This window comes from Engraulis encrasicolus, chromosome 6 (assembly GCF_034702125.1).
Source record: "Engraulis encrasicolus isolate BLACKSEA-1 chromosome 6, IST_EnEncr_1.0, whole genome shotgun sequence".
In the NCBI taxonomy this organism is placed as follows: domain Eukaryota; kingdom Metazoa; phylum Chordata; class Actinopteri; order Clupeiformes; family Engraulidae; genus Engraulis; species Engraulis encrasicolus.
In genome coordinates, this window is record NC_085862.1 from 49,365,180 (window position 1) to 49,392,966 (window position 27,787).

Consider the following 27,787-nt stretch of genomic DNA (forward strand, 5'->3'; position numbering starts at 1 on the left):
GATGGAGGGAAGAGGGGAGATATATAAAGCTGGCTTGGCAGATGACGGGCATGAGAGGGGGGCCTTTAACTCAAAGCGCACAAACATTTCACAGAGCCCTGAGGGGGCCACACCGAGACGCTTCAAAGACACGCTGCTGCTGCTGCTGCTGCTGCTGCTGCCACTGACACATACTACACACAGCAGAGAATTATATAAAGAAATTTACACTTTTAGGTAAGGAAGCATGAAACAACACACACACACACACACACACACACACACACACACACACACACACACACACACACGCACAGAAACACACACACACGCACGCAAAAACACACACACGCACGCAAAAACACACACACGCACACACACACAAAAACATGCGCAAAAAGACACACATACATACACGTACGCACGCACAGACCTTGACAAAATAAAAACTTCATGAACTATTGACAGTCTCTGAAGGATTAAAACGGCCAAGCGTCTACTATCGTTCCAGACTAGGATGATGGCATTTTGTTCACTGGCCCAACCCGTCCTGATGAATGACCAGCGTCAAAATGAAGGGTCACCGTCATTTTGTCAAGTGCTTTCCTGCACACTTTCCTTCTGAAGTTCATCTAAAAACCTTACTGCACTGATTGAACAGCAAATTACACTGAAGGGAGCTGCAGCACAGTCGATATCGGCCGATGGCTTGTTTTAAAATGCCCTCATCTTGTTTGCTCAACTTCACTTAACTCTCTCTAATTTCTCTCATCAACACTCACACAAACATAGGGTGAGTCTGTGTCGCTGCACTATGTGGTTGTAGCGTTTCAAAATGACAACGATGACTCCTATAACTGTGTATTGTAATGTGTCCAATGTGGGCCTTGAGCCTGTAATAAAGTTTATATATATATATATATATATATATATATATATATATATATATATATATATATATATATATATATATATATATATAGTTGCACGGTCTGACACAAGGGGGTGCGTGAGCTGAATAGACCAACGACGGATATGTGTATTTTTATATAGCATTAATGAACACTAAGTAGTTTTTAATAGAGATTGCCAACGTGACGTCATTGCCACTACAAAGTGTACTTTTAGATCTGTTTTTTCTTGTTTAAACGACTAGGATTGGCGGACCAAGACCACTCTCTAACAAGCGCTAGAATTTGATTTGCCTAAGATTGGGCCAAAAGGCATTTGCGACACATTTAAATGCCTTTTGCCCCCATTTGTCACGTGTCTTGGTAACCTCTACAGCAGGGGTGCCCAACTAGTCGGAGACCGAGAGCCACATTTTGTAACGTGTCACCGCAAGGATCCACCTCTGCACACAAACATCACGCGGGGGCACATGGCCGTAGGGACATTTGAGGCCAGTGAGGTCCGGACCTCGCTCATTTCGTCCGAGATTGTTTTTTTTGTTTTTTTGAACGCCAAATATTCCCAAATGAATCAAAGTTACTAACTCAAAACCTCTGTGAAACGTGCTTTGCAAAAATGATTAAAATCCATGGTCTATAGTATGGTGAATTATGGTCTATAGGGGTGGGCAATTATTTTGGCCCGGGGGCCGTAATGGATTTAGAATATTGACCGAAGGGCCGGATGCCACAGACAAAGTTCACCTTGTCAATAATTAAACAGTGTACGCTGACGTAACTTGCCAGCAATTATATTTTTGCATATTGTAATTAAATGTATTTAGATGAAGCCTATGTCTTTGGTTAATCTTAAAATCCGCAAGACTCTTGTTTTAGGTAGCATTTTAAGGATGTTGAGTAACCGTTTGAATTTGGATTTAAGAGTTGTCTTTCTTGTAAAGGCTCTGGGGGCCACATGAAATGGTAGGGGGCCGCATATGGCCCCCGGGCCTGAGTTTGCCCACATCTGCTGTATAGTATGGTGAATGCTGGAAGTATCCATCTGAAGTGTAATTTATAAATCTATACTTCTCATGGAACAAGTTCCATTGTAAACGCCAGGGGCCTCATGTACGAAGCTCACTTACGGACAAAAAAGTTACTTAAGTTGTTTTCCACGGCCACGGTCAGATGTACTAAAACAGACTAGACGTGGAAAACTGCGGATCTCCACGCGAATTTCAGGGCTGCTGTGGAAGTTTCCGTAAGCGTGGAAGTTGCCGTAAGTGGTGCATTGCGTCTTTTTGGCGGCACACAGAGGCATGCAGCACAACTACATGTGTTGTACGCGGTCGGAAATAGCCTATTGCAGAGATGCAGCCAGTTAAACGTGGATTTTAATGTTGAGGCGCGTGATTTAAAAAAGATGAAGAAAACCACCTCAACATATTATTGTTGAGGCAGCTGGTTAAAATGAAGCGGACTCATGAAACTATCCTGGAATTACAACGAAATTGGATGCCCATCAACAGTATTATTTGACAACTATTAAACATTGAATAGCCTATTTCCTGGATCTGCGATGAGTCTTCTCGCATTTGTTGGGAACGTCCTCACCGCAGTGATTGTCTTTCTCTTTAAGGCTACTGTAAAATTAGTCCATCAATTGACAGGTGATTTTTATAGGCTAACTGAGTTGGCTGTAAGTTATTCATACATGTGGCGTAGGCTATGTGTACATGTGTCATCTTTCAGAGGTATAACTAACCGACATAAATGTTTATTTCTCGGAAGCCTTGGCGACTGCCTCATCGCAATGTGTTTTGATGTAATGCCTTTTAAATATCAATTGTTGGGAAACCTGCATTGTAGGCCTACTGCAGTATAACATGACAGTTTTTTTTCTGCAGTCCTCACATTAAGTATTACCAATGCCTGATTGTATACACGCCAAAGTAATTTTGTTAGGCTATTGCGCGCAACCTTTTTCCTTTTAAATTGGCCACCTCCGAAACAGCGCCTTCACCTCGCATCATGATTTCCCGTGTTCCCCTTCCCGCGTTCCCCTTCCAGTTCTTCCAACCAATGAATGCACATGAATGGGTCTGTTCATACTAATTAGAATATTCATATGGAATATTTAAGGGAGGAGGCAAGGCGGAGACTTGGGCCCGCTTGTGCTCGTGCATGTGCGCAAGATTTCACGGCAAAACCTGGTTACGCACTTATTGATACATCCGGATATTTTTGTCCGTAAGTAACTTTCAAGATTTTTGCGCCCGCACTTTCTTGGTAGGAAATCCACGCACTTCTTTGTACATGAGGCCCCAGGTCTCTTGGACTTGAAGATTCCCCAAAACATAGAGCTCTACGCATAATGTGCAGTGATTCGCTGTCCTATAGCGCAGTGAAGCTATACTTCCTTGGTCATCAGCCCACCACAACATTCGCTTAGGGAGTGAGAAAACCACATTGAAATGTACAAGGGTGTGCACAGGGGAAACGTTTGGGAACTGCTGGACTAGAGCATGGTCACTTACAGAACCTCCTGAGAGGACAACATACACACTGTCAAACACAAACACACACACAAACACAGACACTCTACCTTGAGGAAGGCATGGAAGCGGGGCTTCAGCTTCTCACAGCGCACAATGGTCTCCTTGCTCATCTCAAAGAAGTTGACAAACGGTGGATAGGCCTTCACAAGGTCTCTCGACTGAAGGACGGAAGAGGAGAAACAGAACACATTGTTCACATCCAAATCCAAAATGGGACAAAGACAGAAGATCCAGCTTTTTATGCATGAAGTGTCATTTCCCCAGTTATAATGAACATCTAGAAATTGAGATTTAAAACTCTCATGAAAAAGACAACATTTATTGAATGAACAGCATAAATTCTCGAAGTAAACTACTAAAAATTACATACAGTGCTCTCCAAGGCGGCCGCTACACAGAGAAATCAAGAATCAAGACACACGAGTGTGACATCAGGTGATGGAGTTGCCATGTCACCCCCACCACCTCACCACACTTACGTATTTGAGGATGATGTCGCCCACACTCTTGTCCTCCGACCAGTTCATCACCAGCTCCTCCAGGTCCGCCTGTCAGACAACAGGCACATTGGGCACCCCAGTTAACACACACCAGAACAGACGGACTCTAGGGCGCCCTGACCACACTGATGCAGGACCGCACAATCAATCAGAGGAGAGAGAGAGAGAGAGAGAGAGAGAGAGAGAGAGAGAGAGAGAGAGAGAGAGAAAGAGAGAGGGGAAGAGAGAAAGAGAGAGGGGAAGAGAGAAAGAGAGAGGGGAAGAGAGAAAGAGAGAGGGGAAGAGAGAAAGAGAAAGAGAAAGAGGGAGGGGAAGAGAGAAAGAGAAAGAGAGAGGGGAAGAGAGAAAGGCTGAATCTCAAATGGTGCACTTGTGCACTTTAGTGTTCATGTTTCAGTGTGCATGCCGTATTAGTTACGCACTGAAACATAGTGCCCGGAGTGCACAAGTGCACCGTTTGAGATCCAGCCAAAGAGAAAGAGAGAGGGGAAGAGAGAAAGAGAGAGAGCCGGATAGAGAGATAGATAGACAGACAGACAGACAGACATACAGAAAGTAAAAATCCTCCTGCAACTTAGAAAGAACCAAAGAAAGAAAGAAAACAAGAACGAAAGAAATCAGCAAACAGAGAGAGAAAAAGAGAGCGAGGGAGAAGGAAAAAGCAATAGAGACAGACATGCAGACAAAAAGTAAAACTCCTCCAGCATCCTAGAAAGAACCAAAGAAGGAAAGCAACAAAAGAACAAAAGAAAGCAGCAAATGGAGACAGAAAAACTCCTTGCTCACCTTGATCCTGGTGTGCACCTCGTAGATCTCTGGGATGCTGCCGAAGATGGTCTTGATCTCCTCTTGGGCCAGGATGGGGCCCCCCACCTGCCCCTCCCTCTCCAGGGGGTCTTTAAAGAGCTGAAGGGAGAAAATAAAACCAGACACAAACACAACTTAGCAACCCTGGAGGACACAAACACACCTCAGCAACCCTGGAGGAACACCTCAACAGACTTTCCACTTTGGCTGTACAATGAAGCCGGACTTGCAGATAAAAAAATCAAGAAAGACGTAATTGCCGTATTTAAGTGGGTCGAACACAGCAATTTTCACCTGGAATTTTCGGTGTGCGAGGGCCCGATCAAGTGTGTTTTGACTTACTTTAGCAAAAAGACAGACTGCACAGAGTACCTTATAAAATCATTCAGCCATTACGCCAATTCCCTGAGACATTTCAGATAGGAGTAACTGCTCTCCCTTCTACAGCGATATACACCGACTACAGCACACGACGTGAGCAATATTGGGCATGAGTGGCAAAACTACATATCTTTTCGCTACTTCAATCGATGTACCGAACAGAAATATCCAGAAATAGAAAAGCACAGAACAGCAGGCCAACTACAGAGACGACAGACTAGCAGACTATGAGTGCAGGGTTCAAGCCAATTATGTTCACTGGATGAATTTTTAGCAAACTTTTTCAGACCAAGCACCACCTTTTTCTTTCATTTTTTTCTCTCAGGAACCACCTGACAAACTGAATTCTTGGGCTTAGTCAACATACAATTTTAGGCTCTGCGAATTCAAACACAGATAATTCATTGTTCCGTATAAATTACGGGCCTCTCTCATTGTAGTGGAAAAAAATACAAAATGAACTTCAAAACAAAAAGAAATCCACGTGTGGAACCCTTTTGGTTTCTCCTGGGCTACTAGTGGACCGCACTTTTAGCACCTCTGTGGGGATGGCCATTGAAATGGTGGCGGTGGTGGTGTAGTGGGTGGTGGAGGTCAGGTGGATGGGAGTAGTGGCGAGGCGACACGCTCTGCTGCATTCACAAGCTGCTGCTGTAGTGGGGATCCCCAATGTCCCCTTTCTCTGTTAGCATTGCTCAATCCCCAGCGGAACAGCCAGTCAAACCAGCCAGCCAGCCAGCCACTACAACCAGACAGCAGCACGGCACAGCGCGGTGCGGCACACCCCCCACCCGAGGTAAAGCCACCTTCCGCTGGGAGAGGCACACAGAAGCTGCCTGCCTTGCCACAGGTGCTTGGGCAAGAGAGGGAGCGAGAGGAGAGGAGAGGAGAGGAGAGAGTAGGGTAGGCTGGGTAGGTAGGTAGGTGGGTGTCAAGGGACTCGGCAACACTATCGAGCTAAAAAGTCCCAAAATCGAAATCTAATTCCTTTTTCCTCCCCACTGCTCTTGAGCGCTGGGCGGACATGATAAGCAGACAGGCACCACCTGAAGCTCAGGCACTCTGGAAGAGAGAGCGGGTTAGAGTGTGTGTGGGTGAGTTAGGGAAACTCTAAAAATGAGTGGATGCGAGTGAGTGACATGGGTAGAAAAAAGAAAAAAAGAAAAGAAAAGAAAACTGCTGAAAGTGTGTGTGTGTGTGTGTTTAAGAGACACTAATAACTGACTCAAACCTGTAGAATCCAAAGGCCTAACCCTCTGCAAATGTGTGTTTCCGTGCATGCGCGCGCGTGTGTGTGTGTGTGTGTGTGTGTGTGTGTGTGTGTGTGTGTGTGTGTGTGTGTGTGTGTCTCTGTTTGTTAACACTACACACCTGCAGCACGGTATGTATGCCATTGCCCACGTAGTTGTATGTATGCCTCTGAGTGTGTGTGTGTGTGCGCTTGTGTGTGTGTGCTTGTATCTGTGTGTGTGTGTGTGTGTACTATGTTTACACCACACACCTGCAGCACGGTATCCAGTATGCCCATGTAGGTGTGTGTGTGTGTGTGTGTGTGTGTGTGTGTGTGTGTGTGTGTGTGTGTGTGTGTGTGTGTGTGTGTGTGTGTGTGTGTGTGCGCCTCTGCATGTGTGTGTACTATGTTTACACCACACACCTGCAGCACGGTATCCAGGATGCCCACGTAGTTGCTCTCGGTCTGGTAGAGCTCCTTGGACACCTGCCACCTGGCAGACTGCTTGGCCAGCGCCGGCGTGGAGCTCTTCGAGGGCTTAGCCATCTCTGCAACAGATCAATGGACATGCCTTAGCAGAGGTGACGATGGGAGATAAGAGGATGGAGCGCACCCTGCCAACTCTAACAGCCAGACATCCGCCTTCCCCACCGTCTGTCTGTCTGCCTGTCTGCCTGCCTGCCTTCCCGCACGCCTGCCTGCTTGCTTACAAGACTGGCTGGTTCCCTCATGCTCGCTCTCTCTCCGTCTGTCAGTCTGTCCGTCTGTGTCAGTCTCTCGGTCTGTCAGTCTCTCGGTCCGTCAGTCTCTCTCTCGGTCCGTCAGTCTCTCTCTCGGTCCGTCAGTCTCTCTCTCGGTCCGTCAGTCTCTCTGTCCGTCAGTCTCTCTGTCCGTCAGTCTCTCTCTCTCTCTCTCTCTCTGTCTGTCTGTCTCGACCCCATGTGTTATTGATTGCATTATGACACAGACACTACAGATGAGAGCTTTTATGGTCCAGTAACTCGTCTACTATATAGTACTATATGGTCTGCTCATCGACTACACAGCACATTAAGAAGTAAAACTTTGATAGAGCAAACAATCTCAGCACTATAATAGAAGTTCTCATCTCATGCTGACACAGGCGTTACATAAAGGGTCAAGAGAAGTAAGCCAGCTATGCTTAAGCCTTCCGCACTGCACAGAAAGAGTTCACTCTTTATGCGCTTCTATACACTACAGCTCCTCACTGCCAAAAAATAGATATCCTAAACTCCTTTTTTACCACTGCAAGGAAAGGATAGGTCTATTTTATTTCAAAAGCCTCATGTGAATAGAATTACTTGGCAGAGGTATAGCTGCCTTTCTCTAGTGGCCTCTGTCGAGGAAGATGCCTCCTCCACAAAGCCGATACACCATCAGTTGGCTCTTCTAGTGTATGTCTCTCCCTCTATTTTCTGTCTGAATTATTGGCCTGTTTAGGGTGTTCCTGTTCCCGTTCTAACAATAGATAACTTTCTTGCTTACCATTTTTAAAAACATATACATCTAAAAATGCTGTGGCAGCTGTGGCTTAATGCCCAGGGGGTCCTAGTGGCTGTGGCCCTGTACTGGTACCTACTGAAATCACTGACGTGTCAGCTGAACTCAATGTAATGCATGATAATACTAATGAGACTCATCGTCATTACTATACTGTAGCTACTGTTATCACTGTTGAATCAGATGGATTCCTCTGCTTCCTGTGCTTATCATCATTACTGTAGCTACTATTGATACTCATTACTATAGCTACTATTATTCTGATTTTATTTTATCATTTTTCTTCATTTTTATTATTATTACCATTATGATCCTTATTATTACTAAGATGGATCCCTCTGCTTCCTGCTCTACCTGGTCCAGGCTCCCTGCCAAGCTCCCCCAGACAGCCCCCGAGGGGAGAGGTGCTGGGGGAGACCTCCATGTCGCTGGGAGGAGGCTCATGGGGCGAGACGGGGGGCGAGATGGAGATGGGGGGCCCTGGCAGCCCCACTTGCACCACCTGCCCTGGCCTCTGGGGGGTGCTGGTGCGCTGGAAGCTCCTCCTGCTGTCTCCTGCTCCTGCTGCCTGCCTACTAGCCTGCCTGCCGGACTCCCTGCTACTCTTCACCACACCGCTGCTGCTCCTCTTCCTTGACTGGCCCGGACCCGGGCCTGGGCCGGGGACTGTCCTGCACCTGTCCTCTACACTCAGCTCTGGAAGGGACAACAGTACACTGACGCTAGGGACACATAGCAGGCGAAACGAGCGAGGCGAAATTCAGTGTTCCACTCTGACAAGTCAACCGTCATCAGGTCCTCGCGGCGAATCAAATCAAAATGAAACGTTTGTGATGTTGATTTGATTGGCCGCCACAGACGAAATTCGCTCCTCATTTGCATAATTAAAAACTTGGTTTAATAATTTCGCTTCACTCCTGTTTGCTTGCTTTCACTGCTCTCATAGGAATGATTGCGAATTTGGCCAAGCAAAGCGAACTTCGCCATCCATGTGTCCCCACCACGAGCTTTGCACGGGGCTCTGCTGCTACTGCTCCCTTTGGGTGCTGGGGAGTCTGCATATCATTTGAGTTAATAAATACAGTTTTCACATTTTCAAATGTTTACTGTTTTACATTATTGGTTATGTTTTATGACTGTTTTCTCTACAGTCTGCGGTGCTGGCTGGCTAGAAAATAGAGGGGTCGATCCTTGCATCAGGAAGTAAAAATCCTGCCATAGAATCTGCGGCTACGTCTCAAATCATGAGGTAATGGTGGAAAGCTCGCATATCCACAGGAACGTCTGACCTGGGAGCAGGACCACAAGTGACTAGACGATTCTGAGAAAAAAAGTCTGCTGCACGACCAGGATTTCACGTCTGAAGAAGGGGTAAAACCCGAAACGTCACGAAAAAATAAAATATTGGGAGCAAAAGAAATCCTGGTCGTGCAGCAGACTTTCTTTCTCAGAATCGTTTACGTCTCAAATCATGCACTTGTGTCAGTGCACTGACAGTCAGTGCACAGTGCACACAGTGCACTGAGGTCTTTAGTGCATAGTGTTATGGAAAAATTTGAGCACTATGCACTGTGCCCTCGCTGGAAGTGACGGCTGAGCATGGCATTAGCTCGCCAACATACGAGTTGGCTACTGTTTACAATGCACAGCGTCCAGTGCTTGTATTTCCATGTCCTTCACCCCAAAGGACAACAATCACATACAATACTTTGGTAGGCATGACAAGGTTGGTGTCCCATCAACATTACTTACAGAATTAGGAGACTGTTGACCAAACTCTTCTACTGAACTGAATGCCACATTTCCTCCTCGTCATTGTCAAAATGGCCGCCATTTAGTGCGTGCAGTGTCCATCATTCAAGCACTGCATTTGTCTGCCATTGTTAGGGGATCATCCTGGCACTTTCAGTGCACTGGATCAACCGAAATTTTCAGCGTGAGCGCCCTAGGCACTGAAAAACAGTGCCCAAAGTGCACAAGTGCGTGATTTGAGACACAGCCTGCCTGTCTGTTTCTGGGCATGTTAAAAAATGGTTGATTTCCCCGTTTGGGCCAATCTTGCTGTCTGCTTAACTGTGAAGCTCAATTGGGAATCAGCTGGCTCAGGAAACAGTTGGGCTCGAATAAGTGGCAGGCGTTTCGCTTCCAAAAGGCAAAGATTGGCGCCTCTGGTAAACAAATGTTCTTGTTCTCTTGTTGGAAAGGGAAGTGTCTTGCAATGACTGACGTTTCGACGCAGACTTCTCTCGACTGCCAGGAGACTGGGCCAGCAGCATAAGAAAGAATCCCAAGTGGCTCAACACTGTGTCTTAAAGGATAACTTCAGTCAATTTCAACATGCAGTTGTAATGCTCACACTACCCTGGACTTGTCAGTACCTGAGGTTTTTTTTCCCTTCTTCTTCAACCTTTTCCGAGATCCTGGTCATTGTAATGGGGGCAGCTGTTTGTTTACATTTCAAAAAAACATTTTTATTTATTCACAAAAACATCAAAAAGGTTATGCAACATCAGCAGACAACTAGAAAACAACGGTACCTTTTGGGGAAATATTTGGAGTAGGCCTATGTTCATTTTAAAAAAAATGTAAACAAACGCTGCCCCCATTACAATAGCTCATATCTCGGAAAGAGCTGAGCCGAAAAACGTGGCATCACCAGGTACTGACAAGTCCAGGGTAGCGTGAGCAATACAACAGCATATTAAAATTGACTGAAGTGGTCCTTTAAGTTACTGTGAGCAACACGGCCAACTGTGTGCAACAGAATCTGATTCACTGCATTACTTGCTGTTAGACTGTCCCAAAATGATGGACTCGTTGGAAATATACATAATGTAACAAGCTGTTACAAACTATGGATTCAACATGGACATTAACTGTTGAGTGCAATACGACAGTAGCACGCAGTAGGGAAGAGTTGGTGTAAGGAATGGGATGAAGACATTTCAAACTTAACCCCCACCCTTGCTTCCATTCAGCACTCACTTAGGCTCTCAGGTGAGGGGGTAAGGGTTGGAAAGGCTCTGGGAGGTGAGGATGGTAGAGCCACTCTTCCCATCTGGCTCTCCCAGAGTCTTGCATAAGGCATGACCACACCCTACTACTCTGCTCTGCCTCTGGATCACTCACCGTGATCTCCCAGAGTCTTGCAAACCATTACCCCTCCCCACTATTCATCACTCCACCTGGCTGTGTCCCTCTCACCTCCCAGAGTCTTGTATAGGCCCTTACCCCCACCTGCTCACCCTCCTCTCCCCTCTGGCTGTCCCCCTCTCACCTCCCAGAGTCTTGTATAGGCCCTTACCCCCACCTGCTCACCCTACTCTCCCCTCTGGCTGTGTCCCTCTCACCTCCCAGAGTCTTGCAGGTCTCTGGCGTGTTGGAGATGTCCAGCAGGGAGCCCATGGAGAGCGAGTGCTCGGCCGAGGGCCTCTTGAGCGGGGGGAAGGGCGAGATCTCCGTCTCCTTGGTCAGCTGGGCCAGCGTGTCGCGTAGCCGGCGCCGCTTGCGGTTACTGTTGGGCGTGGTGTGCACCGACAGCAGCGACGTCGTCTTCTTCATCGCTGCTGGGCTCTCCGGCTGACACAACAGGGGAAAGGTGGAGTTTGGTATTACAGGTTGATAATATTATAACATAAAATAATCAAATAATATTAAATTAATAGCAATGTGCTTATAAAATATATATATTTTTTCTGTTTGAAAAAACAAAACAAAACAAAACAAAACATTGATACACAAATCTGGCAAGTCAGATCATAATATGAAAGAACATACATCCTGCCGGTAGGGTTGGTCTAGTTTGCCATACTACAGATTACAGCAATGCATGTTAAAAAGTTCAAAGCCTTTACAGAAAAGGAAGATGGGGGAAGTTTGTTTGTTTCCCAAGTTGAGTATATTGCAAATTAATCAACTCTGGTTGCCCAGCGCTAGATTAGATGAAATGTCACTGCCTTCATCACCTTGAATGGATGTGAATCTAGCAGAGCTAGGCAACAACTATGGCACTTTCAAGGCCAAAAGGTGAAATTGCGTCATTACATGCATAAGTAAGTAAATCAATCATAAAATAGATTAAAAAAATGACTTAAATATTTGTATACTTATTTATTTAACACTAATAAAATGTAAAAACTTCTGTCTTTACAGATAAGGAGGGGAAATCAAATCTGAGAACAAAGCCAGATGTAAGAGCACCACAGGAAAACACAGAAGAAGCAGCAAGAAACAAAAAGGCAAAAAACAAATCAAGCAAAGAGAAATGATGTGGAAAGAAACCAGCACGCACAAAAGAGAGAGGACATCTAGAAAATGGAGGAAAAAAACTTCATAAAGTACAACTACACAGAACTAGACTTTCAGAACATATCTGAAATGCATTGTTCATTTTGACAATCACACAGAGATGATTTATGAACAGACGTACAAACACATAACAGAGTCTGGTTCAAATACCTTTTCGTAGGAGTACATAGACTCCCCTGCTCTCGCATCCATCTGAATACTCCCCCAAAACCACTAGAGAGAGAGAGAGATAGAGAGAGAGGGAGAGAGAGAGAGACACACAGAAAGAGAGGAGAGATACACACAACAGCCAATTACTTGTCAACCAGGAACATTGCAGGACTGCTGGACATGAAAACAAGCTTTTTTCCCAGTTAAATAAAACAACAAATAGACTGGGATTGAATCACACTGACTATTGTCTTTCTTTTCTTCAGCCCATTGATAAGTAACCTGACTTTAGGGGCTAAATTCAACCACAAGGGAACCAGGTTAGGGAGTTGGAAATGTAACCGGAAGGTTTGAGATTTGAATCCCATCCCAGCGGATGGTGATCTACACCCACTTCCATGGCTGAAGTGCCCTTGTGCAAGGCACCTCATCCCACATTGCCTTTACCAAATAACTCAGTAGTAAGCCAAGTGTAAGAAGATGTAAAATCTTCAGATTCAAGTCTGCTTGTCAATGGTTGACAGCCCATCCCCAGCTCAGTGTGACCGGGTAGAGTAAAAAAATAAAGAAATGGTGGTTTCACTCTATGACATTTTAAAAAGCAATAAAGGGACAGGTCAGGCTGTGGCCGAGGCTGTCTCACCTCCTGTTTGACGATGTAGAGCCTTTTGGAGGGAGCGAAGGGCAGCTCCTTAATGGAGTTCTCCTCCACCACCATGTGAGTGCACTTGTCATTGCCCACCTCCAGGTACTGGCCCCCTGTAACGGGGGAGAGAGAGAGAGCAAGAGAAAGACAGAGAGCAAGAGAAAGACAGAGAGAGAGAGAGAGAGAGAGAGAGAGAGAGAGAGAGAGAGAGAGAGAGAGAGAGAGAGAGAGAGCAAGGGAGAGAAAGAGGGAGAGAAAGAGGGAGAGAAAGAGAGCGAAAGAGATAGAGAGCGAAAGAGAAAGAGAGCGAAAGAGAAAGAGACAGTTAAGTCAGAGGGTAAAAATGACTGACATTAGACCAATCCCACATGATCCCTCAACCCCCCCCCCTTTTATGATTATAAAAGCCATAACAAAATGACTTAAAATAGAATCTTGACTGTAGTTTAAATGCTGTATAAATACACTCTGGTACTATGGTCAAATTCGTTTGTGCAGGATGAATTAACATTTGAGCACAGACCATTTTAGAAATATTGAAGATTAAGTGAATCAATTAACCCAAGTCACCCAGTCTCACACCTGTGCCAAAGTTAGAGTTGAAAGTCTGAAAAGTTGCTGTCGTTCATTTGTTTTGTGCTTATTTGTGCAGGTTTGTGAAGGCAAAATCTAACGTATTTGGATCAATGCATTTCATTCATTCATTATTACTCACAAACCCATCAACATCCAAATAACTAGAAAAATAATTACAGTCACACTAGGAATACGTTGTGCAACTTCAGACAGCCACTCACAATCTACTTCCTCTCCACTGGAACTTAAACACCATAAGCTGCACGGAGAGGTTGTAGGCGGAAACTAGCATGTCAGCTCCCGAGGAGGTATGCAAAAACCACATGACTAAAATGTCAAATTGCCAAGATAATGGGCATTTCCCTGACAAAGCGCCTTTTCCGCCCTGTGTGTGGGTACTGCACCAAACTACCTTTGTGAGACCACTGCTATAGGACCATACCAATAAGGTGGGGCCTCGCTCCATGTGGGGACAAAATCCTGTACCCCACATGTTTTGACCCCTTTTGCTGGGATAGTTTTGTTGTTACAGGTGAAAAGACTAGTAAAGTAATGAAAGTGGAAAAACATTTCCTCACTGACAGGTTAAGGTTCGGGATTGTTTTGGTTTGGGCACAGTTTAGTATTCTTTAGCTATTGTTAGGTTTAATATTAATTGAAGTCAATGGGAGGGCCCCACAAAGATATTAAGGTGGGCCTGTGTGTGTGTGCGTGGGTGTCAGTACCATGTTTGAGTGTTCTCTCCTCCATGTTGGCTTTGTCGTCATCAGTGAAGCCCAGGAAGCTGAGGACACAGTCCTGGAACGGAGGGACTTTGAATTCCGTCCGAAAGTTCTCGTTGCCAGCATGGAAGTCACTAAGGTGTGTGGGGGGGGGGAAGGGCAATTATGAGCATTTCAGGTGAAAAATACATCATACAAAGCAGGCAGAACATTTCAGTAAGTACTTCTGAATTTGGCATAAAAGGACAATCACACAACATTGAAAAAGCCTTTATGACAGCTAAATGGCTAAAAAAATATAAATCATACACTCTCTGGTACAATCACTGCAGTGATCGCAACTGCAAACTTACTACCAACATTGTCAGGGGACACTTTGGACACAGAGGCTACCAGCTTGTAACACGCACTCCAAATCACGTACAAGGGGGCACCATACGATCAAAGATTTTCAATATGGTAGATCAAGACCGCAAAGAGTCTAGTCTCCTAAATGGGCATGACTTTCCCATTACACTCCATTCATTCTCCAAGTCTCTTAACAGGGACATGGCTGCCATAGGATTTCAGTTTAGAGCCATATCGATCCCAGAAGAAATTCGTTCGGAATCATCTGTGCCTTTTCAATCGTCTCTGGTACTATACAGTATGTGTGCAGCATATAAGGTATGAGGACCCAGGTTCGAATTATTTTCCATCCCTAACACTAACCCCACCCCAATCCATTTCTGGCCCTCTCTACTATCTGATCTGAAAAAGGCACAAATGGACCAAAAAATAAATGTTTAAAATTTACTTTTTTCTTTTTTTTTTTTTACCTAGACCAAAACACTTGTGATGCTTAGAAGCCTATTTGCTATACAGCTGCTGCTGAATTGTAGCTCCTGAAAACAGATGTCCCTTCAAGGGCCGTTACTGGGAAATTGCATTTTATTTCTCATGCGCGCATTAATATGGTTGCTGTTGAAGTCTACAAGATGGCACAAGATCTAATGCGGCTGTTGCATCAGAGTGGAAACTCGGGATTGTGTCAGAGAATAAATGTATGGCGTCGTAAAACGGGGGGAATCAAAACTGTAATGCGGCACAGAGATAATACTCCATCGCCGGCACAGCTACTGCAATGGCCAACAGCAAGCACCTCAGGCTCCATACACAGGACTCAGATGACTTAGGGAGGGAAATATGACTGAAATATATGTAGAATAGAGTCTCTCAATGTGGGCTCTACAGTCACCCAGGGGGCATTGGAGAGCCCTAGGGGAGCGTTGAGAAGGATACAGATAAGAGGGGGTGGGGGGGCATTGGCAGGCTTATGATAAGGCCAAGGGAGCATTTGTTCAAAAAAAGGCTATGAACCACTGATACGGACAAAGAAGAAGCAAAAATGTGCTATACAGAGAACCAATTAAGCAACAGAGAAGCCATTACCCTTCTTAATGCCTCTTATTCATTCTGTGTGATCTAAAATGTATAACAATGTACTGTAAGTAATGACAATAAGATAAAAAACATCTTATAAGCATATTTGGTATGACAACACTTTATATTCCCCCCCCCCAATATCTACATGTCCACATGTGGCTGTGTGCGTGTGGCTGTGTGGCTGTGTGGCTGTGTGCGTGTGTGTCCCCTCACTCACATGTCGTCCCTGTGTTCCCAGGCCTTGAGGATCCATTCGGGGGTGAGAATGGGGGTGCCCATGCAAACAGCCAGCTACAGGAAAAACAGGAGAATAAGTGCAGAGTTCAATGAAGACATAAGCAGTAAGCACTGGAAGGCTGTGTGTGTGTGTGTGTGTGTGTGTGTGTGTGTGTGTGTGTGTGTGTGTGTGTGTGTGTGTGTGTGTGTGTGTGTGTGTGTGTGTGTGTGGTGGGGAGAGCTAAGGACACGGTGAGGAGGACAGCAGATGTGCGGACAGTTATAGGGACGTGGGAGAAGTAGAAAACTGCTTGTGCTTGTGTGTGTGAGTGTGAGCGTGTGTGTTTCTGAGGAATGGTGTATTGATGATAGGGGCCAGGAACAGCACGGCGTCCCTCCTGGGTCATGCAAGGACGCGGCTGGTTGTCCATTCTAAATAGCGAGCGGCCCTGTTGCATGATTCAGACCCATTCAGCAGATGTGGTATGAGGAGAACTGATGAAGCCTCCAGCCTTCTAATGAGGGGCGCATTCAAATGCCATACTCACACACATACACTCGCCAACACCACACACCCACACCCACAAATATGGATCCCCTTAGAGAGAGAGAGAGAGAGCGAGAGAGCGAGAGAGCGCGAGAGAGAGAGCGAGAGCGAGAGAGAGAGCGAGAGCGAGAGCGAGAGAGAGAGAGAGAGAGAGAAAGAAAGAAACAGAGAGAGAGAGAATGAAATAGAGAAAGAGAGAGAGAAAGCAAGAAAGAGAGCAAGAGAGAGAAAGCAAGAAAGAGAGCAAGAGAGAGAGAGAAAGCAAGAAAGTGAGCAAGAGAGAGAGAGAGAGCAAGAAAGAGAGCAAGAGAGAGCGAGAGAGCAAGAAAGAGAGCAAGAGAGAGCGAGAGAGAGAGAGAGAGAGAGAGAGAGAGAGAGAGAGAGAGAGAGAGAGAGAGCGAGAGAGAGCATAAGCAAGGATGAACAACTTTGCTGCTGCTCTGAAGTGCTGTGTGTAGGCCGCTGTAAGTAAAAGGAGGGGAAGAAAAGCAAATGCCAGACAGTCGGTCGGCTCAAAAAAACTACTAGACTGGCTGACTAGCGCTGTGAAAAAGTGCAGAATCACATATTGCCACTGCATTGACGTCGCTCTTCTCAAAACCTCTTCCTCCTCCTCCTCTTCGCGGCACGCGCCTAATTAAGATTCATTTCAACCCACTCCAGCGGCGAGAAGAGATTCATCGTCAACTTTATGCCGCGCAATGCATGGTGACAGAAAAAAAACATGCATATGGAACAGTAGCGACTCCTTTTTGCTATTTAACAGTCTGTCCCTTTTTTCGCCAGAGCTCCGGAGACCATCCATCTACACCTCTCTCTCTCTCTCTCTCTCTCTCTCTCTCTCTCTCTCTCTCTCTCTCTCTCTGTCTGTCTCTCCTCTCTCTTTCCCTCTCTTTTGCTCTCTCTCTCTCTCTCTCTTCTCTCTCTATCTCTCTCTCTCTCTCTCTCTCTCTCTGTCTCTCTCTCTCTCTCTCTCTCTCTCTCTCTCTCTCTCTCTCTCTCTCTCTCTGTCTGTCTCTCCTCCTCCCCTCTTCGCAAGCCCACCCCTCACACACCCTACACACAAGACAGCTTCAAAAGCAGAAGCACTGTTGGATGCTCAGCTTTTTAAAAATAAGCATGGGACTACTACAACGGCAGTGGGGCAAACTCTATGGAAAAATGTACCTGATAAAGAACAACACTGAAATGTTGTGAATAATGTTAAAGCGAAATAGTCTGTGGGTGGTTGACGTTTAAGGCCGTAACACACTTAAAGGGACACTGTGTGAGATTTTTAGTTGTCTATTTCGAGAATTCATGCTGCCCATTCACTAATGTTACCTTTTTTATGAATACTTACCACCGCCATCAAATTCTAAGTATTCATTATGACTGGAAAAATTGCACTTTTCATACACGAAAAGGGGGATCTTCTCCATGGTCCGCCATTTTGAATTTCCAAAAATAGCCATTTTTAGCTGCAAAAATGACTCTACTTGGACCATACTAGAAAATATTTGTTTATTACTTAGTACACTTTCATGTAAATATCAAATTTGGCGATAGCCAACCCAGTTTCAATGAGCAGCATAGTTGCAGTACCTTTTTTGACCATTTCCTGCACGGTGTCCCTTTAAAGGAGGAAACATATTCCAATTCCCGAAAAAATTGGTGGAAAAATTGGAAAAATATTGAAAAAAATAAAGCACTCAGTGGTTCATGGAATTTCGCTTAATTTTTGCCATTTTTGGGAAAATGTGTCCTGTAGTGTGACATCATTGGTGTGACATTTCTGTAAGATACAATCAAATGATTAATATTCTGCACAACCATATCCCCAATGCTCTTTCTGCTATTGTTCCTTTAACCCCCACCCCACACACACACTACTACCAACCCGCACCCCCACCCATGATGCATGAAAAATAAGTGAGGATTGAGTAACACAATGCCCAAGCATGTCACACCACAGGACATGAAGTCACACCACAGGAAATTCACGCTAGCCATTTTAATTCTTTTGTATTCGTGACTGTCCTCCGAGCTTATGTTAACCAGATAATGATATTGTATTTAACCTTAATATGTGTTGTCACTCATAAAAAACTTTTTTTCCTTCCATAAGAGCAGTCACACCACGGGACACCATAAATGAACCTAAGCGTTGCGTGAGAGAAACATTGCAATATGTAGACATATTAAGAGGTTAATAGTCACCTTAAACTTCCACACATATCTCCAATAACTGAGGTATAACTGCTTAGGAGCCTGTCTTTAAGACCCTTATAGTTGGCCGTGCAGCTGCCTGTCCACAAACCTGACCTACATGTCACCCTGCAGGACGCAATTTGTGCTACGAAATTGAACTTATAGTTAATATTACTGTATTGAGTTTTTTCACATTCATATTTTTTTATATGATGTTAATATGTATGCAAGCATGCCAAATGCTTCATAAATGATTCAAATTAATTATTTTTTATTTCAATTATTAATGTTAGTCACACCACAGGACATTTCACATGTAAACCTTTCCATAAATCTGAACAAAAATGTTTCTTCTCTTCTAAGACTAATATGAAACATGATGCACCACATATTCTTTCATTTACATTTGTTTTCAAGAGGAAAAATATCAAATTTGTAGGTTTCTCACTAATGTTACGTAAAAACAGGGCGTCATGTCAACCACCCATGTGTTGAGGAGTTATATGTTTTTTGCTGATTAGCAATAGCAACCTATGGGGTCATCTCCAACACACCTGCCAGCTTAGGGGGACAACGTGACATGAACTAGCATTTGTATGTTGTGCAATGTGTTCAGGTAAAGCTGAGGCAGAAGTGGCAGAGACAAAGAGACTTGAAGAGTGGGGTTACATGGCGCTCTTCAGACATGCCGCTATTCAGACATTAAAGGGACACTCCACCCATTTTGCATTAGGCTTTCCATTGCTAGACACCCAGTCATACTTTTGAATGGTCTTGCAAAAATCTCTCAATTCCCCCTGAGATAGGAGAAATCCGCATTCATCTCTTAACACTTCCTATGTCAATGATGTAAAAATGGTCATTTTGCATCATCGACATAGGAAGTGTAAGAGAGGTGGATTTCTGTTGAGACTACAAGCCTTTTTCCCACCTTTTCAACCCCGCCCATAGGGGGTTGGAGCTAATGCTCTAACAGACCTATCACAGATCAGTGTCCCAGTGCTTTTGAAATCACTGGCATTGAGGCTTCAGTAGCAGTGTTGCCAGATTGGGCTGTTTCCCACCCAATTGGGCTGCTTGGGATGGCCGTCTGCGGGTAAAAATGGCATTTTGCAGGAAAACTTGCCCAATCTTTCCCATAGACATCAATAGAATTGGACTGGATTTAGTGCTTCCAGGCGGGTTTTGAGCATTTTTTGGGCTGGAAGACATCAGACTCATCTGGCAACCCTGCTTGCAGGTGCATCACAATGGGACAGACATCACTGGAAAGGAGAAGTTGGAGCACACTGCAGCTTAGTTTTCAAGACTTTATTTTGTGCACACACCCAAACAACGTTTCTGTGTTGCTACACCTTCATCAGAGTCAAATGATAGCAAGAGAGAGACACACATTTGAAGACTTGACGTTCACAGGTGATCCCACTTGGTTTGGCTAAAGTGGTTTCATCTCATTGCAGGTAATTGACCCCACCCCCCAACACCAGGACGAGATTGTAGACAATTAAACAGAGGCTTCGTAGAAAGGCATTTTGGATTCATACTCTAAATTCAGTGGAGCCTCAGGGCATACATGAGGAACTCAATATGTCTTGCTTTCTGTAACAAATTGCTCCAGCATCGCGGCTGTGGTCTTGTAATAATTGTATTGACAATGTTCTTTGTGTATTGTTTTTTCACTTTTATGTTTTGTTTTGGGAAGTTGGCAAGCTGTTTAATTGTCTACAATCTTGTCCTGGTGTTGGGGGGTGGGGTCAATTACCTGCAATGAGATGAGATCAATTTTAGCCAAACTAAGTGGGATCACCTGTGAATGTCAAGTCGTGAAATGTGTGTCTCTGTCTTGCTATGATTTGATTCTGATGAAGGTGTAGCAACACCGAAACGTTGGTCGCGTGTGTGCACAAAATAAAGTCTTGAAAACTAAGCTGCAGTGTGCTCCAGCTTCTCCTTTCCAGTGATGTCTGTCCCATTTGTGATGCACCTGCAAGCAGGGTTGCCAGATGAGTCTGATGTCTTCCAACCCAAAAAATGCTCAAAACCCGCCCAATTCTGTTGATTTCTATGACTAAATTTTTTTCTGCTAAATGCCGTTTTTACCCGCACACGGACATTCTAAGCAGCCCAATTGAGTGGTAAACAGCCCAATCTGGCAACACTGCCTGCAAGCTGAGTGAGGGATGATGCAGAGTCCCAAATAGGGTGTGGCCTGTGGAACTTGAGCATTGCAGTGCATTATGGGGATTGTTGTCACAAATCCACAAGCACTAAAAAGTCATTTTCTGAATTTTCTCGGCCAAGAAGGCACCAAATTAGAAATTTATGCTACTATTCTACTATATATATGACCCACTTTCAATACAATATTCATGTCTCTACCGGTGGAATGCCCCTTTAATGTCTATTGTCTGAATACCGGCACGTTTCCCACCGAAATCTGCCATTTCTGTGGTTTGTGCTACGTTGCTCAGGTTTTTTCAGTTTATGGAGAGTGCATGCAGTTACCCTACACCTAACCCTAACCTACGGCATGTCGGGTGTCGGAATAGCGGTATGTCTGAATTGCGCTTTCCGCCCGAGGAGTGGTAGAGGGCAGAGATGATGCAGAACTCCCTGCACTTTTATCCATTTACAACACAAGGCGGCTTATTTTGTCAGTTTTCAATCAAGTCTTTTTCAAGAAAACATGTTGTCTCTCAGACTCACACAAATATAAACATGTACGCACACACACACAAGCACGCACGCACACTTGTACCAACCCTGAATTTCTCTCCGTGAGTGGAGTGAGCAACGAGATGGGTGACTTTGGCGCTGAAGTCCTTGCGGATGGTCCCGCCCATGTGGTGCACCAGATTGACAAGGTGAACCTGGAGGAGAAGACGACACAGCAGAGCAAGAAAACATTAGCAATGCACGTCCACACAGCAGAGCAAGAAAACATCACCACTGCTCGTTCACACAACTCTCATACAACACAATCACATGCTGAAGATGGCTTACACTTGCTTGATTATCATCCACTTTCAAATATCCTACCGAGAATTGGTCTGACGAAGAATATAACGAATAATGTTTCCCAAACGGCCTGGTTAATCCGTCTACCTCAGGTTGCTACTGGTCGAGGCCAGAAAAGGCTGTGCCAAAATTTAAACCAATACATTTTCGCTGTCCCAATAGAACATCTCTGCTTAAACCACGCCACTGCCTTGAACACGCCTCTACCCAGGGCCGTTGGAGCTGCTCAAAGTTGATTGCTTCCCGACAAAGTAGGTGGAGTTCCCAATTTCTCCGGAGCTCAAAAAGATATTGCATTGCTCTTAACCTGACTAATATCAATGCCAAAGGTGTTGCGTCACTAGGAGGGCGTAGCCTGGCAAGGCATACGCCAGGGACCCACAGAAGCAAAATGAGCAAAGCGAAGCGAGACGAAATTCATTGAATCCATTTTGACAGCTCAACAGCTCAAAAACGATGAATTAAATGGACGGAATTCTTTGTGCTGTTGACTCGATTGGCCATTCCAGGCAAAATTTGCTCCTCATTTGCATAGGATTAAACCTGGGTCAACTTTTCGTTTCGATTCGATCGTCTTTGCCCATCTTGCTCCTGTCCGCTTGACTCATACAAATGAATAGCGAACCTCGTTTTGCTTCTCAAATTCCCTTGCGTGCATTTAGCCCAAAGCATCTTTGCTCATGCTTTCCAAATAAAAAAAATCTGATGCAGAGAATCGTATATGAGAGTGAGATAAAGCAGGCGGGTTCTTTTCCGGTATCCACTTTACGTCGGGTGAACGCCCCTTTAGGAGACCTTCGATTAGGAGACCTTCGGAGTCTTGAGGTAGAGAATAAATGGAGTCCCTTTAGCGCTGTAGATGGCGGTAGCGCACGTCTTGTGCAAACACCACGAAAAGAGAAGAAGAAGGAGGGACAACGCCCCCTTAGGAGACCAAATTTTGAGCACACGCTTTTGCATTGAGTGGGCATGTTTCCATTCCTCTTATTATATATCCAACCTCTTTGATCTGATGTATACTCAGTGCGGCTTCTCGCTACTTAACAACATAATCACACAGCATTACAGTAGGTTACAGTAGTAATGGATAGACAAAGTTAGCATTACAAACAAAAGAGAGAGAAAGGTCACAAATTAAGAACTCACCACTTCGTCCTTCTTGCGGAAGCCAGTGAAGCACAAGGAGAGGTTGAGCATGGTGGTGGAGTAGAGAGGCCGACAGGAGAACGGAAGGGGCTGGATGGATCAAGAACGAACACACACAGACACACACACAAACACAGACACACACACAGACAAACACAGACACGATTTTAAGAAAAAAACCTTTCTGTGTGTGCCATCTTTTCGCACCGTCAACAGACTGCATCCTTACTCACTTTTGTGTGATGTGTAATGTACTCATTTATGTGCATATGCTTGTGCCTGTCTGGGCGTGTGTGCGTGAGTTTCTGCAGTCACACTCCCTGTGGAATCTGAGGAGACCGGTGACAATCTGCTGTAGTTCTTCTGTTTCCACTTGCTACAGCTGTAAGCAATAAACTAAAAAGGTACTCATGCAGATGCTGCTTCACAGACACTGATAACAGGATGTCTTTTGTTAGGAGCAGCCATCAAAAACAGCTTATATGAATCCATTTATTTAAGGGGGAAATAAGTTTAAACTAAAAATACCACCTTATGATCACCTATGATCATTTGTTTCCAAGTTTGACATGCACTTTACACCCCAAAAACTTTTTGGAGGCATCAAGAGGGTTAAAAAAAAAAATCCAGCAAAACAAAAACATTTGAAGGATCAGTGTGTGTTGTATGGAGAATAACACTGTGCCCTTGAAACATGTCAGAGTATGACTATAGGCTAACACATCACTTGAAATTCTGTGAAAGGCACAAAAATGTCTCTTCATGTGCTATGTTGTTTTCCTATGACACATTGCTCCTCCCAAATAAAATAAAAAAGTCAAGTGAGCAAGTACTAGCGTGCCCTAGTTTGTGAATGGCCATTGCCTACCTCCTCCTTGGCAGCACAGTGCAGGACCACGGGCGGCCCGACGATGCGGTTGTCATTCTTGTACAGGTACTCATAGTCTGGAGACTTGAAGTCCGTCAGCACAAACACCGTCTCAAACTCTGCATTCTCCCCGTCGCCAAACTCCTTGACATTGTCAGTCTTGATGCAGGGCTTATTGATGTCCTGTGTGGCACAGGGACACAGAACAGGAGTCAAGGAGAGAATGTACTGTGTTAAGTGCCGGTGGTGGTGGCGGTTGGTCGGTAGGTGGTATTTTACATAAGTAGCGTGATATCAGGGTTGTGTAGGGGTGGACAATTCCCATGTGCAAGTCGAGTGGGAAAACACTAGAGGTGGGTTAGACAAATGACACACCAGGAAGCAAGGCTCTCTGTGCTTTGAAAACGCAGAGGCATGTGAGGAGGCGCAAGGGTGGGGGACGATAGAACGGACTGACTTCCACTTGCTCAAGAAGTGTGTAAGTAATCAGTTAGATTAATGAGGACTGCATTTGATTGTTTGATTAGTAACATTTTGGTAATTATTAGTTGTAACCCTGTCGTTTCCTGTGTTCCCTCTCAGTGCAACAAAAACAAATCAAAATAAACGGGTGGTGCAAATTAAAACAGGAAATGAAAGACACAGGGGAACAAAAAAACTCATTGGAATGGTCTGATTTCTTTAAAAATAAAAATAATAACAGCAAAATTTAGAAACCGCATCCTCCAGGTGTTAGACACACACCACAGTGACAATTAGTGCTGAGAACATGGCCAATTAACACCCTTCACCCTGCTGGTGCTCACACAAGCGCACACGCACACACACACACCCGAACAAACACACACAACGGGGTGACGTTCAACATGCAGCACAGTTAGTTCCTTTCTCGAGACATACCATATTGACTATAGCTTTTAGGACTTTGTCTCCCGTGTTTGAGCCCGGGACAGCTTCTTTAATCTTTACCATGGGGACTTCCATTACTTTGATGGCCTGCAAGAATGAAGCATCATCATCATCATAATCTTCCGTCAATTCTGGTGACATTGCACACCATGTTCAAGACACACACCACATTCCAACATGTTGTAGAACATTGTAAGTTTCAGCCAATCAAAATAGGAGCTGGAGCAAAACGTTTCAAATGGGGACAGAGGTTGAGCATGAGGAAAGGTTGTAAGGCCAACGCATTATTTGCAACGGGATGTGTCAATTAATCTGTAGGCTATCTGCAGACATGTTACGCGTGTTGGCTGTGTGTGAGATGTAAACTTTAAACTCGTTTTTTGGCCCTACCGTGACTTCACGGTGGGGCACTGGGCTGCTATGCCGGCGACCAGAGTTCGATTCCGGCCCAGGTCATTTGCCAACCCTTCCCCATCTCCTTTTCGTGTCTGACTTCACTGTACTATCAAACATAGAAAGGCATAAACTTGTTTCCTTATGTACTGGTATTCTGTTAAACCCTGATGACCTTGACCTTCAAACAGATAATTGGACAATTCAACATTCATGTCTACTGAGTGCGTGAACCACCATTGAAGCTGTGATCTTTTTTTTGGCATGGCCTTGCGGTTATATGACAAATGTAGAAGAATGTACCATTAACGAATCGGTGCAGATGAAATTGGCTTGTATTCTGGCAGATAAAAAACAAATGAGCTACTAATTAGACTTCTTTTCTTTGGAAGAGAGAACAAACAGAACTGGGTTATAACACCTTCCCTCCTCTCTCCCCAAACACACACTCACACCTCTGAATCTCAGCTCCTGAGAACACCAGAATGCACTTTCTGTCCTCAGCCAACCTCCCTGCTTTACTTTCATATCTCTCTCACAGAGATGGTGGCAACGACGAGTGAACCGAGAGAGGTAGACATATGGATGAGAGGGGTCCTTTTCAAATGACGCCACTTTCAGAGGCATTTACAAAACTTGGGGGAGGTGGGCGTACATGGCAGTTTGTCTACTGAGAGAGGGGGGGAAAAAAACATCCAACAAGCAGTTTGTATGCTCTCCTCAACAAACCCTGAGTTCATTCCAAAGGGCTCCTTGAACATGATGATAGTGGAGGTGCAGCACACATTCTTCGCAATCCTCCCTAGTCCCTCCACATGCCAACCACATAACTCAACATTGATATGCGACACTGCAAACATAGAATCACACCATTCTACTAGCTTTTGTGTACACGCAGATACAAGTTCGCACACACCGACACACGCATACAAAAAACATCTTCAAGGATCTCAGGGGTGTCATCTCACTGTGCCCTCCTGTTCTGCACTCTCAGGTACATCTAAAAACGGCCGACGAGACGAGACGAGACACTTTTCCATCTTGTTTTCCTCAAAGCCTCTGCGCTACTCTCGCACCCTCAGCTCTCCAGAGACTCTCTCTCCCAACACAAAAGGAAACGTGGGAAAGAAAGACAGGATGGTACAACTGAGACAACAGAATAACAAGAAAAAAACAACAACAATGTGTCTGCACTATTTAATCACACCGAAAACAACGACAAAGTGAAAACAAATCAAATCCCCTCATTTCTATGCCAACACAGGATTTTTGGACTCTGTGAGAGGATTTTGGCAGTATACAGCCATTAACTGTCAGAAAAGCTTGGCACTACTTTCCCTCATTGTGAGGAAAACGTGCCAGTTATAAGCTTCTGGGAGTAAACATGTACACTTTCTACTATGTGGTGAACTGTGAAACGTTGACCTCCATTATGAAATCATCTCATGCCTCGACTAAGCCACTTGACAGAAATTTGCATCCTTCAAGGTGGCCTCACAGAGCGAATATCATCTTGACTACACTTTGCTGCTTTACATAAGCGAATGCCTTCACAGTTCTGTAATTGGTAAGCATCAAAAATTTACAAAAAGGCTCAATTCACTAACTGATTACTTGGCCACATGACACAATGTCAAAACAGGACAAAAAAGGTCAGTCATGACTCGTCCGTTTGGCCACTATAATAGTGAAATCCAATTAACACAGCTGGCACCATAAACCCATTAGCCAAATCAACAAACTGGCAGTTTCCATCTCCAATGGAAATTTGCACAAATGCTGACATGCTACTTAGCCTAAGTGTGTTATCTGTGAAAATGGTGACATACTGAGGAATTTCTAAACTACCCCATTACTAAAATTACTTAGTTTAATGAGGCTTTGTTCAAAGCTGTCCACAAACTTCCACCACTCAAATGCAACCCACATTAAGTGTTTTTTTCCAAGGCCGATCTGGGCCTAAACATGCCTGGAAATGTTTGAAATGCCCATCAAAATGCTTTCAAAGTGTCTTCCACACCCCACCCACTATGCTACACACTTGCAATGTGATTGACAACAAAGGTACTGTTTGACATGCAGGATGTCAGCCACAAACACTTCACACACTTTCCTCAGTCCTGTTAGGTAATCTAAGAACCTTTGATTTATTTCATCTAAACTTCTTGATCTGATTTTACAAGATATTGCAAATCAGTCAGAAATTGGTGTTATGGCTGGCATTCCTCAGATCACTCTAACATGTAAAAATGTGTGGATGGCTTTGAACAAATGCATCTAAACTGCAGGCCAAACACTGCTAAAAAAGTTTTATGGTACAAGATACACAAGAGATGACACATGCGATGTAACGACCCCCTGATACATCACAAAAAAGAATATAATCTGTTGAGAAGGCGGCATTCAGCTGAACTGCTGGGTGGGAAAAAAACTCTTCCCTGTGTTTACCTAAAGCCATTAGTCATCCACCTTGAGGAGAGCAAACTGGTGACATCACTCACCTGAAGTGCTTTCACAAGCTCGGCATTGTTCCCAGCTTCCCCCACTAGAACAACGCGCGTCTCCACCCGCGGCAGCAGCTCTGCAGGGGGAGCACAAATTATACAAACAGAAGGCATGATATGGAGACGAATGAAGGAAGCGAAGGACAGCACTCTTCAGATTTTTCTCAGTTTTTTCGCCTACGAATGTTTCGGGCAGAGCCCTTCTTCAGCATGTAATAGCGATATAGCGATTACGTCGCCATTACATGCTTAAAGAAGGGCTCTGCCCAAAACGTTCCTCCGTTCAATATATTATGTGG

At 44.7% G+C, this 27,787-nt stretch overlaps 1 protein-coding gene across 3 annotated transcripts in view; it reads right to left on the reverse strand.

Moving 5' to 3' along the window:
- The window catches only part of ect2 (epithelial cell transforming 2), a 63,205-nt gene that overhangs the window by 33,453 nt on the left and 1,965 nt on the right, over positions 1-27,787 (reverse strand). Inside the window, exons 3-17 of one of the 3 annotated variants that reach the window (XM_063201834.1) lie at positions 27,486-27,565; positions 24,583-24,678; positions 23,683-23,865; positions 22,815-22,904; positions 21,413-21,520; positions 15,915-15,988; positions 14,276-14,406; positions 12,972-13,087; positions 12,329-12,391; positions 11,221-11,449; positions 8,225-8,566; positions 6,773-6,897; positions 4,717-4,836; positions 3,910-3,978; positions 3,478-3,588 (exon numbers count right to left, since the gene is read on the reverse strand). In XM_063201834.1, coding sequence (XP_063057904.1) covers positions 3,478-3,588; positions 3,910-3,978; positions 4,717-4,836; positions 6,773-6,897; positions 8,225-8,566; positions 11,221-11,449; positions 12,329-12,391; positions 12,972-13,087; positions 14,276-14,406; positions 15,915-15,988; positions 21,413-21,520; positions 22,815-22,904; positions 23,683-23,865; positions 24,583-24,678; positions 27,486-27,565 — 1,937 coding nt within the window. The remainder of the gene's footprint in view (positions 1-3,477; positions 3,589-3,909; positions 3,979-4,716; positions 4,837-6,772; positions 6,898-8,224; positions 8,567-11,220; positions 11,450-12,328; positions 12,392-12,971; positions 13,088-14,275; positions 14,407-15,914; positions 15,989-21,412; positions 21,521-22,814; positions 22,905-23,682; positions 23,866-24,582; positions 24,679-27,485; positions 27,566-27,787) is intronic. The other 2 variants (XM_063201835.1, XM_063201836.1) reach the window with 2 other exon arrangements.